At 44.2% G+C, this 15,566-nt stretch overlaps 1 protein-coding gene across 1 annotated transcript in view; it reads left to right on the top strand.

Moving 5' to 3' along the window:
• LOC110532012 (cadherin-4) overlaps positions 1–14,054 on the top strand; it is a 375,041-nt gene extending 360,987 nt beyond the window's left edge. Inside the window, exons 13-17 of the mRNA XM_036987924.2 lie at positions 5,220–5,456; positions 9,109–9,342; positions 10,952–11,091; positions 11,340–11,504; positions 12,437–14,054. Of these exons, the coding sequence (XP_036843819.1) occupies positions 5,220–5,456; positions 9,109–9,342; positions 10,952–11,091; positions 11,340–11,504; positions 12,437–12,643 (983 nt within the window). The 3' untranslated portion in view covers positions 12,644–14,054. The remainder of the gene's footprint in view (positions 1–5,219; positions 5,457–9,108; positions 9,343–10,951; positions 11,092–11,339; positions 11,505–12,436) is intronic.
• The last annotated feature ends 1,512 nt before the right edge of the window (positions 14,055–15,566 follow it).

Here is a 15,566-nt window from a genome sequence, read left to right as displayed (position 1 = left end):
TGTTGCTGCTAAATGTCAAAGGTTATGAACTCGTAAATGATGTATATGATCATGACTGCAGGAAACAAGGTACGCCAATATCCCAATCTGCAACCCACACTTTTATTTGACTGGGTTTCTCAGCTTCAGGGGTTGCTGTCCTGTTCAAGCTATCCTCTGCTGCCCCTCTCCCTCTCTCCACCTCTTTCCCACTCCTATCTAGTTCTCTTTATTTCCCTCTCCCTCTCTCCACCTCTTTCCTGCTCCTATCTAGTTCTCTTTATTTCCCTCTCCCTCTCTCCACCTCTTTCCTGCCCCTATCTGGTTCTCTTTATTTCCCTCTCCCTCTCTCCACCTCTTTCCTGCTCCTATCTGGTTCTCTTTATTTCCCTCTTCCTCTCTCCACCTCTTTCCCACTCCTATCTAGTTCTCTTTATTTCCCTCTCCCTCTCTCCACCTCTTTCCTGCTCCTATCTGGTTCTCTTTATTTCCCTCTCCCTCTCTCCACCTCTTTCCCACTCCTATCTAGTTCTCTTTATTTCCCTCTCCCTCTCTCCACCTCTTTCCCACTCCTATCTAGTTCTCTTTATTTCCCTCTACCTCTCTCCACCTCTTTCCTGCTCCTATCTGGTTCTCTTTATTTCCCTCTCCCTCTCTCCACCTCTTTCCTGCCCCTATCTGGTTCTCTTTATTTCCCTCTCCCTCTCTCCACCTCTTTCCTGCTCCTATCTGGTTCTCTTTATTTCCCTCTACCTTTCTCCACCTCTTTCCCACTCCTATCTGGTTCTCTTTATTTCCCTCTCCCTCTCTCCACCTCTTTCCTGCTCCTATCTAGTTCTCTTTATTTCCCTCTCCCTCTCTCCACCTCTTTCCTGCTCCTATCTGGTTCTCTTTATTTCCCTCTACCTTTCTCCACCTCTTTCCCACTCCTATCTGGTTCTCTTTATTTCCCTCTCCCTCTCTCCACCTCTTTCCTGCCCCTATCTGGTTCTCTTTATTTCCCTCTCCCTCTCTCCCTCTCTACACCTCTTTCCTGCTCCTATCTGGTTCTCTTTATTTCCCTCTCCCTCTCTCCACCTCTATCTGGTTCTCTTTATTTCCCTCTCCCTCTCTCCACCTCTTTCCCGCTCCTATCTAGTTCTCTTTATTTCCCTCTCTTTCACTCTCCACCTCTTCTGCCCTCAATGTCAAATGTCTTGCACCGTTGCCAAGTTTAATCGCCAGATCTGTGAGCTTTACATAAATATATTTTTTAAATGTTTTATCTTCTTAATTGGGATTAGGTCTAGACCAGGCCTGGGCAACTCCAGTCCTCTGGGGCCTGATTGATGTTACACTTTTCTCCTATCACTAGCAATCACACCTGTTTTAAAGGAATTGCATGTTTAACTGAAGATCATGATTAGTTGATTATTGGTGTGTTAGCTGGGGCTGGGGCAAAAGTATGACACCAATCAGGCCCCCCGAGGACTGGATTTGCCCAGGCCTGGTCTAAACCTAATCCCAATTAAGATGTTGTGTCCGGACTTGAAACGAGCAGTACAGGCTTGAAAACCCACAAATGTCGCTAAGTTAAAGCAGTTCTGCATGCAAGAGTGGGACAAAATTCCAACAACTACAAGAAGCATTTGGTTGAAGTCATTGCAGATAAAGGTGGCACAACCAGTTATTGAGTGTAAGGGGGCAATTACTTTTTCACACATGGGAATTGGGTGTTGCCTACAGTGCCTTCGGAAAGTATTCCGACCCCTTGACTTTTTCCAGATTTTGTTACGTTACAGCCTTATTTAAAAAAATATATATATACTAATTTAAGTCCTCAGCAATCTACACACAATACCCAATAATGACAAAGCGAAAACACGTTGTTCGAAATGTTTAAAAATGTATTTGAAATAAGAAACGGAAATACCTTATTTACATACAGTGCCTTGCGAAAGTATTCGGCCCCCTTGAACTTTGCGACCTTTTGCCACATTTCAGGCTTCAAACATAAAGATATAAAACTGTATTTTTTTGTGAAGAATCAACAACAAGTGGGACACAATCATGAAGTGGAACGACATTTATTGGATATTTCAAACTTTTTTAACAAATCAAAAACTGAAAAATTGGGCGTGCAAAATGATTCAACCCCCTTAAGTTAATACTTTGTAGCGCCACCTTTTTCTGCGATTACAGCTGTAAGTCGCTTGGGGTATGTCTCTATCAGTTTTGCACATCGAGAGACTGAAATTTTTTCCCATTCCTCCTTGCAAAACAGCTCGAGCTCAGTGAGGTTGGATGGAGAGCATTTGTGAACAGCAGTTTTCAGTTCTTTCCACAGATTCTCGATTGGATTCAGGTCTGGACTTTGACTTGGCCATTCTAACACCTTGATATGTTTATTTTTGAACCATTCCATTGTAGATTTTGCTTTATGTTTTGGATCATTGTCTTGTTGGAAGACAAATCTCCGTCCCAGTCTCAGGTCTTTTGCAGACTCCATCAGGTTTTCTTCCAGAATGGTCCTGTATTTGGCTCCATCCATCTTTCCATCAATTTTAACCATCTTCCCTGTCCCTGCTGAAGAAAAGCAGGCCCAAACCATGATGCTGCCACCACCATGTTTGACAGTGGGGATGGTGTGTTCAGCTGTGTTGCTTTTACGCCAAACATAACGTTTTGCATTGTTGCCAAAAAGTTCAATTTTGGTTTCATCTGACCAGAGCACCTTCTTCCACATGTTTGGTGTGTCTCCCAGGTGGCTTGTGGCAAACTTTAAACAACACTTTTTATGGATATCTTTAAGAAATGGCTTTCTTCTTGCCACTCTTCCATAAAGGCCAGATTTGTGCAATATACGACTGATTGTTGTCCTATGGACAGAGTCTCCCATCCCCATCCAGAGTGATCATGGGCCTCTTGGCTGCATCTCTGATCAGTCTTCTCCTTGTATGAGCTGAAAGTTTAGAGGGACGGCCAGGTCTTGGTAGATTTGCAGTGGTCTGATACTCCTTCTATTTCAATATTATCGCTTGCACAGTGCTCCTTGGGATGTTTTAAAGCTTGGGAAATCTGTTTGTATCCAAATCCGGCTTTAAACTTCTTCACAGCAGTATCTCGGACCTGCCTGGTGTGTTCCTTGTTCTTCATGATGCTCTCTGCACTTTTAACGGACCTCTGAGACTATCACAGTGCAGGTGCATTTATACGGAGACTTGATTACACACAGGTGGATTGTATTTATCATCATTAGTCATTTAGGTCAACATTGGATCATTCAGAGATCCTCACTGAACTTCTGGAGAGAGTTTGCTGCACTGAAAGTAAAGGGGCTGAATAATTTTGCACGCCCAATTTTTCAGTTTTTGATTTGTTAAAAAAGTTTGAAATATCCAATAAATGTCGTTCCACTTCATGATTGTGTCCCACTTGTTGTTGATTCTTCACAAAAAAATACAGTTTTATATCTTTATGTTTGAAGCCTGAAATGTGGCGAAAGGTCGCAAAGTTCAAGGGGGCCGACCCTTTGCTATGAGACTTGTTGAGCCCAGGTGGATCCTGTTTCCATTGATCATCCTTGATGTTTCTACAATTTGATTGGACTCCACTTGTGGTAAATTCAATTGATTGGACATGATTTGGAAAGGCGCACACCTGTCTACAGTCTACAGTCCCACAGTTCACAGTGCAGCTCAGGGCAAAAGCCAAGCCATGAGGTTGAAGAAATTGTCCGTAGAACTACGAGACAGGATTGTGTCGAGGAACAGATCTGGGGAAGGGTACAAAAAGAACACAGTGAACTCCATCATTCTCGAATGGAAGAAGTTTGGAACCACCAAGACTCTTCCAAGAGCTGGCCGCCCGGCCAAACTGAGTAATCGGGGGAGAAGGGCCTTGGTCAGGGAGGTGACCAAAGAACCCGATGGTCACACTGACAGAGGTCTAGAGAACCTTCCAGAAGGACAATCATTTCTGCAGCACTCCAGCAATCAGGCCTTTATGGTAGAGTGGCCAGACTGAAGCCACTCTTTAGTAATGACAGCCCACTTAGAGTTAGCAAAAAAAGGCACCTAAAGGACTCTCAGACCATGGGAAACAAGATTCTCTGGTCTGATGAAATCTTCATCTTCCAACAGGACAACGACCCTAAACACACAGCCAAGACAACACAGGAGTGGCTTCGGGACAAGTCTCCGAATGTCCTTGAGTGGCCCAGCCAGAGCCCGGACTTGAATTCCATCGAACATCTCTGGTGAGACCTGAAAATAGCTGTGCAGTGACACTCCCCATCCAATCTGACAGAGCTTGAGATGATCTTCAGAGAAGAATGGGAGAAACTCCCCAAATACAGGTGTGCCAGGCTTGTAGCGTCATACCTAAGAAGAATCAAGGCTGTAATCACTGCCAAAGGTGCTTCAACACTTATGTTAATTTGACATTTCAGTTATATTTTTTTATGAATTTGCTAAACTTTCTAAATATCTGTTTTTGCTTTGTCATTATGCGGTATTTTGTGTAGATTGATGAGGGGGAAAAAAACATTGAATCAATTTTAGAATAAGGCTGTTGTTACAAAACAAAATGTGGAAAAAGTCAAGGGGTCTGAATGCTTTCCGAAGGCACTGTAAGTTTTTATTAAGTAAATAAATAAAATAAGTATATATTTTTTGTTACTTGTAACAAAAATCCCTGTGTAGATATCTGCCTGGGTTCTCTCTCTCTCTCTCTCTCTCTCTCTCTCTCTCTCTCTCTCTCTCTCTCTCTCTCTCTCTCTCTCTCTCTCTCTCTCTCTCTCTCTCTCTCTCTCTCATTCATTACAGGAGATACATCTTGCTATCTAGTTATCTCTCTCATGTCGGTCTTTCTCTCCATCTCATCCATGCAGTCTCCCTTTATTTGCTTTCTCCCAATCTCCACTTCCTCTTTCTTTTTCTCTAGTTTTGTCAATTCATCTTCCTACCCCATCTCTCTCTCTCTCTCTCTCCCTCTCTCGCTCTCTCTCTCTCTCTCTCCCCCTCCCTCCCTCCAAGTCATTGTTCTGTTTGGGTATTGTTTGAAAAGGGCTGTGAGTGCTCTTATCAGTGTGTGTGTATGGCTTTGCGGTCATGTGTGGCCGTGAGTGTTTGCTTAACAATAATAATAACTCTTCCCTTACCTCATCTCCCCCTATGCTCTTCCTCACCTTTTCTCCACTCCCCCCTCTCCTACCTCTTCTTCTTCGCCCTCTCCTCCCTCCTCTCCTGTCCCCCTCCCAGGCTCTCCCATGGCCAGTGGTACAGGGACCCTGCAAATCTATCTGATAGATGTGAATGACAACGCTCCGTCTCTGCTGCCCCGCGAGTCTCAGATTTGTGAGCGCATCAACCGTAACGCCGGCATCAACATCACGGCTGCAGACACAGACACGGACCCCAACGTAGGCCCTTTCGTCTTCGAGCTGCCCACGTTCCCTGCTAGCATACGACGCAACTGGACAGTGTCACGTCTCAACGGTGAGGGGACGGGACTTGCAGGGGTAGACGGGGGTTGGCCGATGTTTGGCTGAATACCCTGGGCTCAAGGTGGTTTTAGTCATCAACAAAGTTAATGACAGAAATATGATGGCAAGTTTCTTTGACAAGTAATATACACATATTTTACTTTTGCATGTCTAAAACCGAATGACCACTGCGGCACATGCTGCCGCTGTTTTCAACCGATTCATATATACTATATACGAACGAACGAGTGCGCCACGGAGAATGGTCGTCACTAGTTACCACACCTACAAAGTCATAAAGCCCACCTATTTCTACAGTTTATCTTCTTAAAATGTGATTTTAAAATCTATTCTTAACATTAACCACACTGCTAACCTTATGCCTAACCCTAACCTTAAATTAAGACCAAGAAGCAAATTTTGTATGGTCAATTTACTAGCGGTTACTAGTGGAAACCAGGGAGAACACAACAAGCATTCAGTGAAAACACATGGTCTACACTAACTGGGGATAGCTAGCTAAACATAGCTAGCCATGTAACATTCATTCTGAAATAACTTCATACTTCCCGGGATGGAGCCGAGAGCAGACCCAGAAGTTCTGACTGAACAGACACACATTTGAGCACCCCAGGACGGTCCGTTTATTTTGGGCAGTTATAATTTATGCTATGAAAATCCTGCGATTTCATTGGGTCAGTTCCCCCTCATAGCAAATAGCTAGCGAAATAAGCCAAGCAAAGTTCACAAGTCCTATGAGCCCACAGAGGCAGAGCTGCTAGTGCTGGCAGTCACGGAGGGGCAGTGACTGCCAGCAAGTAATTGAACAGCTTGTTTTGAATATGTATGTATTTTTATGTATTTTTTGTACATCATTTGGGGTCTTTTTAAGCTACAAAATGAGGTCCTAAACCTAACATGAACATGCGTCCTTGTAGCTGTGTGAGAAATAATCCAAATGATTGCTTTGTGGTAAATTGTTCTATTCTGGCCAGGGACAATCAATCATATATATATATATACCCATACAAATAATGATGACATTTTGTCAGTGTTATGCATAATATGCATAGTACATTCGTGTGATTAGTCAATGATGAAAATTGCCTTCCTTAGTTGGATTGGCCCTCATTTAGGCCCCCAATTGAAGTGTTTTCTTCCCAGGCATTATGCAAGGCATTATCACTGGGATATGAGGTTACACCAGGGCCTGAAACTGTGTTAAAAGTTGTAAAGGTGAACAGTCAAAATCATTTGATAATATTTGAAGGAAACCAGATCAAAGTCAACTCAGCAAAAAAAGAAACGTCCTCTCACTGTCAACTGCGTTTATTTTCAGCAAACATGTAACATGTGTAAATATTTGTATGAACACAACAAGATTCAACAACTAAGACATAAATTGAACAAGTTCCACACACATGTGACTAACAGAAATGTAATAATGTGTCCTTGAACAAAGGGGGGGTCAAAATCAAAAGTAAGCATTAAGTTGCATTAACTTGCATTAAGTACTGCAGTGCATCTCCTCCTCATGGACTGCACCAGATTTGCCAGTTCTTGTTGTGAGATGTTACCCCACTCTTCCACCAAGGCACCTGCAAGTTCCCAGACATTTCTGGGGGGAATGGCCCTAGCCCTCACCCTCTGATACAACAGGTCCCAGATGTGCTCAATGGGATTGAGATCCGGGCTTTTTGCTGGCCATGGCAGAACACTGACATTCCTGTCTTGCAGGAAATCATACACTGAACGATCAGTATGACTGGTGGCATTGTCATGCTGGAGGGTCATGTCAGGATGAGCCTGCAGGAAGGGTACCACATGAGGGAGGAGGATGTCTTCCCTGTAACTCACAGCGTTAACATTGCCTGCAATGACAACAAGCTCAGTCTGATGATGCTGTGACACACCACCCCAGACCCTCCACCTCCAAATCGATCCCGCTCCAGAGTACAGGCCTCGGTGTAAGGCTCATTCCTTTGACGATAAACGCGAATCCGACCATCACCCCTGGTGAGACAAATCCGTGACTCATCAGAGAAGAGCACTTTTTGCCAGGCCTTATAACAGGCCTACAAGCCCTCAGTCCAGCCTCTCTCAGCCTATTGCAGACAGTCTGAGCACTGATGGAGGGATTGTGGCTTCCTGGTGTAACTCGGGCAGTTGTTGTTTCCATCCCGTACCTGTCCCACAGGTGTGATGTTCGGATGTACTGATCCTGTGCAGGTGTTGTTACATGTGATCTGCCACTGCGAGGATGATCAGCTGTCCATCCTGTCTCCCTGCAGCGCTGTCTTAGGCGTCTCACAGTACGGACATTGCAATTTATTGCCCTGGCCACATTTGCGGTCCTCATGCCTCCTTGCAGCATGCCTAAGGCACGTTCACGCAGATGAGCAGGGACCCTGGACATCTTTCTTTTGGTGTTTTTCAGAGTCAGTAGAAAGGCCTCTTTAGTGTCCTAAGTTTTCAGAACTGTGACCTTAATTGCCTACCGTCTGTAAGCTGTTAGTGTCTTAACGACTGTTCCACAGGTGCATGTTCATTAATTGTTTATGGTTCATTGACCAAGCATGGGAAACAGTGTTTAAACCCTTTACAATGAAGATCTGTAAAGTTATATGGATTTTTAACAAATGATCTTTGAAAGACATGGTCCTGAAAAAGGGATGTTTCTTTTTTTGCTGAGTTTATGATGACCAAAGTATTAAAAATGACTGTTGCTTCTACATTGATAAAGTTTGATCAAAAAGTTACTGGCTACCCCATGTCAAAAACGTGGATTCATTATTAAACTCTTAGTTTAATACACCAATGATAACATTATATTATCTTACTTCATTTAAATAAGTACCGCCTTGTAACCAACATTGGAGAAGACGTGTTTGCAGAGGGAAATTGTTTATATAGCTTGATTGCTACTCTACTGGAGCCAACATTTGACTGTAGGGTGTCAGCAAATATAATTAAAAGTTTACCCTATTCATTTATGGCAAAGATAAGTACAGTATATGCTTCCCCTTTCATCTGTGTCTGATGTTAGCTAGTTCCTGGCTAGCTAGTTCTTCATCTGTGTCTGATGTTAGCTAGTTCCTGGCTAGCTAGTTCTTCATCTGTGTCTGATGTTAGCTAGTTCCTGGCTAGCTAGTTCTTCAGCCAGGATGGAACAAAAGGGGGGAAGGGTGGTTCAAAACTCAGATATCATTGATATGCAATTTCAATGTTTTATTTGCTTTGTGTATTGCCAAATTAGCTTGAGATGATTTTACTACAATACTGCTCACTACATTTCAAAGAGCTGTCAATCAAGGTGAGCTCATGAATATAAGCTCCTCGCCAACAGATCTTGTCTTTTCAAACTTCCTGGTAGTCAAAAGGGACAAACGTACTTTTTAGAGCGAAAAAGTATGAAGTGTTGAACTCTGTCCCTGTGCTCAATTTACCTCATACCCGGACTAGCTATGTTTTCAAAACTGTTATGTTTGCATGAATCCTTTTTGTTTCTGTTGTGTATTTCCAGGGATACACAACATCCTGAAATATATGTTGATATCTTTGTTAGAAAGAACACTATATTTCTCTGTAAGAAATGCCTCTCCCCTATAGATGTCTCTATCAGTGGTAGTAACCTCTGTCTGTCTATTCTCTCTCTCCCTCCCCAGGTGACTATGCCCGGTTGAGTTTACGGACCCAGTATCTGGAGCCGGGGGTGTATGAGGTGCCTGTGATTGTGACCGATTCGGGGAACCCTCCCCTCTCCAACAGGTCCATTATCAAGGTCAAGGTGTGTCCATGTGATGAGAACGGAGACTGCACCCTTGTCGGGGCTGTGGCTGCCGCTGGACTTGGGACTGGAGCCATCATAGCCATTCTCATCTGTATCATCATACTGCTCAGTGAGTATGGTGGACTGGACATCTTAGACATATGTAGGAACTTAATTTCAGCCAGATTGCTACAGCAGGAAATCCTGCATCAACAGGAATGGTGAATTGTTATGTAGATTATAATTAATGGACATTTTGTAGTGGTTGATACATGTATCGTAAGGGAAAATCTAGTCTGAAATGTAAGTGGTAATTGCAAACTTCAGAAGCTTTTTTTAACATCTGTGCACACAAACGATTTATCTTGTACTCAGAAACACGTAGAAAATACACACACACACCTGCCCTACCTCCAGACGCATCACTCTGATTCACTCAGAGCCATCACTTTCTAATGAACAACCAATCGTGTTCACCGCTATCAGAGAGAATAGAAACAAACATATCCCCCTCCCATTCCCCCTGTAGCTACCACCTCCTCCATACATACTGTACATCCGATCCCTCTGACCAGATGTAATATTAAACCGCCCTTCTTACCAGATGCTGAAATAGGTTATGATTTGTTGCTCTTTCACACACTGTGCCGTTTGGCCCTTACATTCATCAAACATTTATCATGCAGTTAACACAATAACATAAAGGCAGTATTATAGATGAATTCTTAGCTGGCTATCAGAATGTGCTGTCTCTGAGTTGGTGACCCTATGGGGTAGCTTGCTATGGAGCAGGCAAGCTATGTACATGCATTGGACAGACAAAGTGTAGTGTAGGGTATGATATGATATGCGAATTTCGTGGGTGAGGAGAGTGCTGGACATGAAGCGCTGGGCATCTTGTTGTTATGACAGGCATTATCTGAATTAGGCCCACAAAATTATACCTACAGAGGAGAGGCATTTATGAAGGAACTATGAATGTCTTTGAACTTCAGAGAGTTGGCTTAACCAATGTTGGACCGGAGCTAGCCTGTGATCAGGCCTCTCAGTTCCATTACATTACACATAATACCGCCTAGAGTTTTTGAGAGCTGGACCAGAGCTAGCTAACAAGCTAGCTAGCTAATAAGCTTGTATGTGCAGAGCGACACCAGATTTAAAATGAAAAAAGCATCTTACCTTTTTTAGTTAATAAATCCAATTTGAAGCGTGATAACTATAGTATCCTTAACTAGCATTGAAAAAGTGAATCCATTGTTCTCTAATTAAAAATCTTTCTCCCTAATTTCTGAATTACGTCTGTAACATCAGAAGCTACAGTAGACTTTGCATGCTACGGAGGGAGGGGCAGGTAGCCTACACTCATATACACTGGCAAAAAAATTGCAGCTGGCAGGCAGACACTGGAATACATTTCTTTGTTACACTTTTTGTGGAACTGGAAAAAAAATCCCTGGAAATTAAAATAACATTATTAACCGGTTCCCATGCAATTAAAAATAACGGTTCTGCTCCTGAACAGTATAGATCACTTTCGTTCTCGGTTCTGGTTCTATTCTTCTAAAAATGCCATTATTTTCCGGTTTTCTGTCTTTTCTATGGAGGTACAGTCCTATCCTCCACAAATATGTAGAGCTTTTTCTGTGGCATTGTATTTTGCAGTAAGCCAATAATGTATGTTGTTTAAGGTGTTTTTGCAGTATTATTGTGTTATTTAAGGTGTGTTGTGTGTGTTGCAGGTATGGTGCTAGTGTTTGTATTGTGGATGAAGCGCAGAGAGAAGGAGAGACAGACCAAACAGCTGCTGATTGACCCGGAGGACGATGTCAGAGATAACATCCTGAAATACGATGAGGAGGGAGGGGGAGAGGAGGACCAGGTACACACACACACACACACACAGAGACAAACACTCAGATAGACAGACACACATACACACACAGAGAGAGAGACACACACTCAGACAGACAGACACACACACTAACAGAGATACAGACCTATAAACAACTACATACATACGTGTATGTGTATATATATACAGCATATATCACATACACCCACAAACACTGACAGCCTGTCAGGTCTGTCTTGAGGTTGACTGTCTTATCTGTGTGTGTCTCTGGGCAGGACTATGACCTGAGCCAGCTGCAGCAGCCTGACTCCTTGGAGCACATCATCAGTAAGCCCCCGGGGGTACGGAGGGTGGATGAGCGCCCCATCATCCCTGAGTCCCAGTACCCCATTCGACCGGTGGTCCCCCACCCTGGGGACATCGGGGACTTCATCAATGAGGTGAGGGGGGCAACCAGGGGTCATAGTTTTGTTTATTCCTTCATCAAGATATAATTTAGTCCGTTGGGACTTTTCTACTTGAGATCTGACACAAACACACACACACAATTCCACGCACAAGGTACTCCAAACACGACACAAGGTATAATGACAAAGTTACACTACAAGACTACACAAACACAGAACATTCAGATCAGTAAATAAGATGGAGGTGTATGTACGTACTATGTACTGTTATTTCTAAGTATTTTGATGTACTTTCAGTTCTAGGTACATGTGTGAGACGTGAGGGTAATATTGCATAAATGTAGGCATTTTCTGGATGTTGTTTATTCACAGGTTTCAATGCTCTTAACTTTGGCAACAGTGGAGATGGAGATTACCTGACAGCTGTTATCACACAAACACACACACACACACACACACGCACACACAAACACGCACATAGTGTACTCGCACACACACATGCACACACTCACTTGCGCGTACGTAACCCCAATCTCAACACACTCATGCAAGAAGGCTTTGATTGACAGGCGCCGTGACAACACGTTCACACTTGAGAGGTGTTGGCAGCTGTTCAGCTTTGATCCGTCCTGACTACACACACACACACACACACACACACACACACACACACACACACACACACACACTGATCTCGCTCCAGCAGCCTGGCAAAACACAAACACATTGTGGCTCGGCTGCCCACTGTATCCTCCTTGGGGATTCTACATCCCTGCCAATGACATCACTCTGTCACTCACAATATATTGCCTGAATGCCAATACGTACAATTTTCTCTATGGTGCTTTCTTAGCTGTTATCCTACAAAAAGCCTACCCTTCTCTGTCTCTATATAGTACTATACACTAACCTTTCCAATCATTTTGGCCTGTACGCCAATACTACTCTCTTCTCCCTCCCTCCAGGGTCTGCGGGCGGCAGACAATGACCCCACGGCCCCTCCCTATGACTCCCTCCTGGTGTTTGACTACGAGGGCAGCGGCTCTACGGTCGGCTCCGTCAGCTCCCTCAACTCCTCCAGCACAGGGGACCAGGACTACGACTACCTCAACGACTGGGGCCCCCGCTTCAAGAAGCTAGCCGACATGTACGGGGGAGGGGACGACGAATAGGGCCACAGGGGGGCCTCGTTAAAGATCCACACACCCAGCTGGACCCCCCTCCGCTGGTCTGCCATGCTCTCTCTGTCTCTCCAACCTTGGAGACACGCACACACACACACACACCAACGCACACCACACACACCAACACACACAACAATATACACCACACACGACAGTACACATTACACACGACAATACACACCACACCCCGACAATACACACCACACACACACACACAAACCAACTGAACTGACCTAGCAACTGACCAATCAATCAAGCAACCGCCATAGTGAACTGTGCAGTGAGGCAGCTTTGTCCTTCTGTACTGTATTGTACTGTACTGAGCCCTCTCCTGCTCCAAGGTGTGTGGGGGGGAAGGGGGTAGATTTTTGGGGTTGGCTACTTTTGTTTTATGTTATTTAGAAAAATGTTTGATTATCTCATGGTGTCCTCACTGTCCTTAAATCCAAGCTATTTCCTGGTGTTTGGAGGCCATTGGCTTTCTATTTCCCCCATCAGCCCCCCAGCCTGTCCCTTTGCAGATAGATTGAGGTGCATATTGCGTGACGGGGAAGAAAAGAACAAAGAAACACAGAAAGTCAACTCCTTCCTCTGCGTGGAAGGCCCTGGTTTAATCTCTCTGAACTTGAATTCCATAGAACAGAAGCACTGTTGTTTCAGAAGTGCCTTCAGTGGTGCGTATTTTTTGCTGACTCCCGCTAACTCAGGATTGGTGGCCATTTTCTGGGCTAACGTGCACCCCGTCCTCCCCCTGTCCCCTAATTACCCCTCACCTTTCAATTGTGACATTCCCATCCCTTTTCCTGTGTCATGTCCATCACCCTGCAATGGAACACGGGCAGATGCAGTATAAGTTGCAGAGGGGATTTGCCTTTGGGGGTGTCATTGGTGTGAATTTCGGAGAGGGAGTGCTCTGTACAAAGACAGACAGTATATCTCCTTAGGTGAAGGACAAATCTTTCCTTTACAATCTGGTACATCTGAGCTTCTAATGCACAGCCATCGCCTGTGTGACAATAGGAATCATCCCACTGACACAGAATGGGACTGTGTCGTTAGACAACATGTATTTACTGTATTCGAAACAGTGTGTGCCCTCTGAGAGCAGTTGAGTTTGGATGGTTTTGTGACTTTGTGGTTTTGAGTTCGCATTACTTTGCACTTTTGACTTAGTGAGGCTGTGTGAGCTTGGGATAGAGGGATGACGAGTCATTTTTAACGTGAAAGATATTCATCCATAGGAGGGTTGTTTTTCTTTTCCTAGTCTCTATTCTTAGGTGAAGGATATGGGTGGGTTGCATGGTTCTGTCCCCCGTTTCCAAATGTTGTCAACTTGGCACTAGTTGTCTTGTGGTCTTGTTGGTCAATGTGTTGAGGGAAACTATATAAACTGTAAAAAGATGAGAAAAAGGGGTGTAAAAGTAGATATTTTTTAAAGTATTAGTATAAACCGTTTGTGCTCCATTTCTGCTGGCATTGCTGGCAGAGAAGACAAATTGTGAGACCCAAAGTTTCAAGCTTCGACTTTCGTGTGCTGATTCACTGTTGTGTCTTGACACACTTTTGATATACCATCTCCGATGCTGGTCCCCGTCGCAGCAACAGAGAGAGCGAGAGAGAGCTGAGATTCTGTCGGGGACTTAGCAAGCACCACAATCTGTCTCTCCTCAGACACTTTCATTCATTTGAAATGCAAGAGGTTTTGAAAACATGTAGGAGAAAATGTGTCTGTTGCAAACTTTTTTGGGGGGAAAGAGCGATGGAGAAGAACTGCACTTTACCAAAGCAGGGTTTAATAGTGCTAAACATTTCACTTTTTAGAGAAGAAGGTGCGTATGAGGAACATACATTTTATTGTCTTTTGTGAAAACACCCCTACCCAACATTCCTATGATATACAGTACATTTCCCCCGGTTATACAAGTTATACACTTGTTTCTCACTCACACACAGGCAGAAGTCCTTTTGTAAATGAGCGTTCACATAGTGTTCCCATGTTCCCAGTTGAGGAGATGCTGAAGAAATCAACACAGCTTCTCTCACACTGCCCGTTCACACCGTCCACTCCTTCTCTCGGCAGTTTAACCGAGTCCATCGGAATGTTTTGCTCTTTCAAAAATGTCAGCTGAGTTCAATGTAATTTCAGCTGAGATTTACACTTGAGAGAAATGTGGTTTCTATATGTAGAGATACTTTTCTCTCCCTAAGCTCTTTCTCTCTAATGGTGGCTTTGATAGAAATTGGGCAGGGTTATATATTTAATTCATCCTCCAGTTACCCTTCGTAATAAAGAGGATGATGGATCCTTCCAGGTAGTCTCCTTGACAGAGAGCGAGAGAGAGAGAGAGCCTTTAAACTCCTAGATAAGATAGGAGAGAGGAGGACTCTCAGCGTCCCATGCACTTCCTCCCAGCATTCCCTTCTCTATCAGGTCTTTACACACTACATCCAGCATCTCTTCGTCACATCTTCCTCTGGAGAAAAAAGATATGTACAGTATGCCTTACAGAGAGGGGAGGGGAGGGGAATGGAGGGAGGGAGGGGGGGGGGGGGGGTAGGGGCAGAGAGGTGGGAGGAAGCAAAATGATAGGAAGGGCACTGAAAGGGGGAGTAGGACATATATGGGCTGTTGAATAACAGTGAGTTGGACCCCAAACCCACCTGATGTAGAGTGACAGGGCATCAGTGGGTATGAACTTTGACCCTCTGGTCCTGCTGTGTACCGACAATGCCTTTGGATGGTGACATACACAGAAACAGGAAGCGGTATTTAGGGTTTCCACCTTACCACTCGCCATCGCAAAGTAGGATTAGTGCTCCTCTCTTCACTAAAGCTTAGCTCAATGCACGCACGCACACACACACACACACACACACACACACACACACACACATTGCACAGCTGTTGCTG

This window comes from Oncorhynchus mykiss, chromosome 9 (genome assembly GCF_057628025.1).
Source record: "Oncorhynchus mykiss isolate SJ-2025 chromosome 9, ASM5762802v1, whole genome shotgun sequence".
In the NCBI taxonomy this organism is placed as follows: domain Eukaryota; kingdom Metazoa; phylum Chordata; class Actinopteri; order Salmoniformes; family Salmonidae; genus Oncorhynchus; species Oncorhynchus mykiss.
Note: the sequence above shows the minus strand (reverse complement) of the source record. Positions and strands in the feature narration are given on the sequence as shown.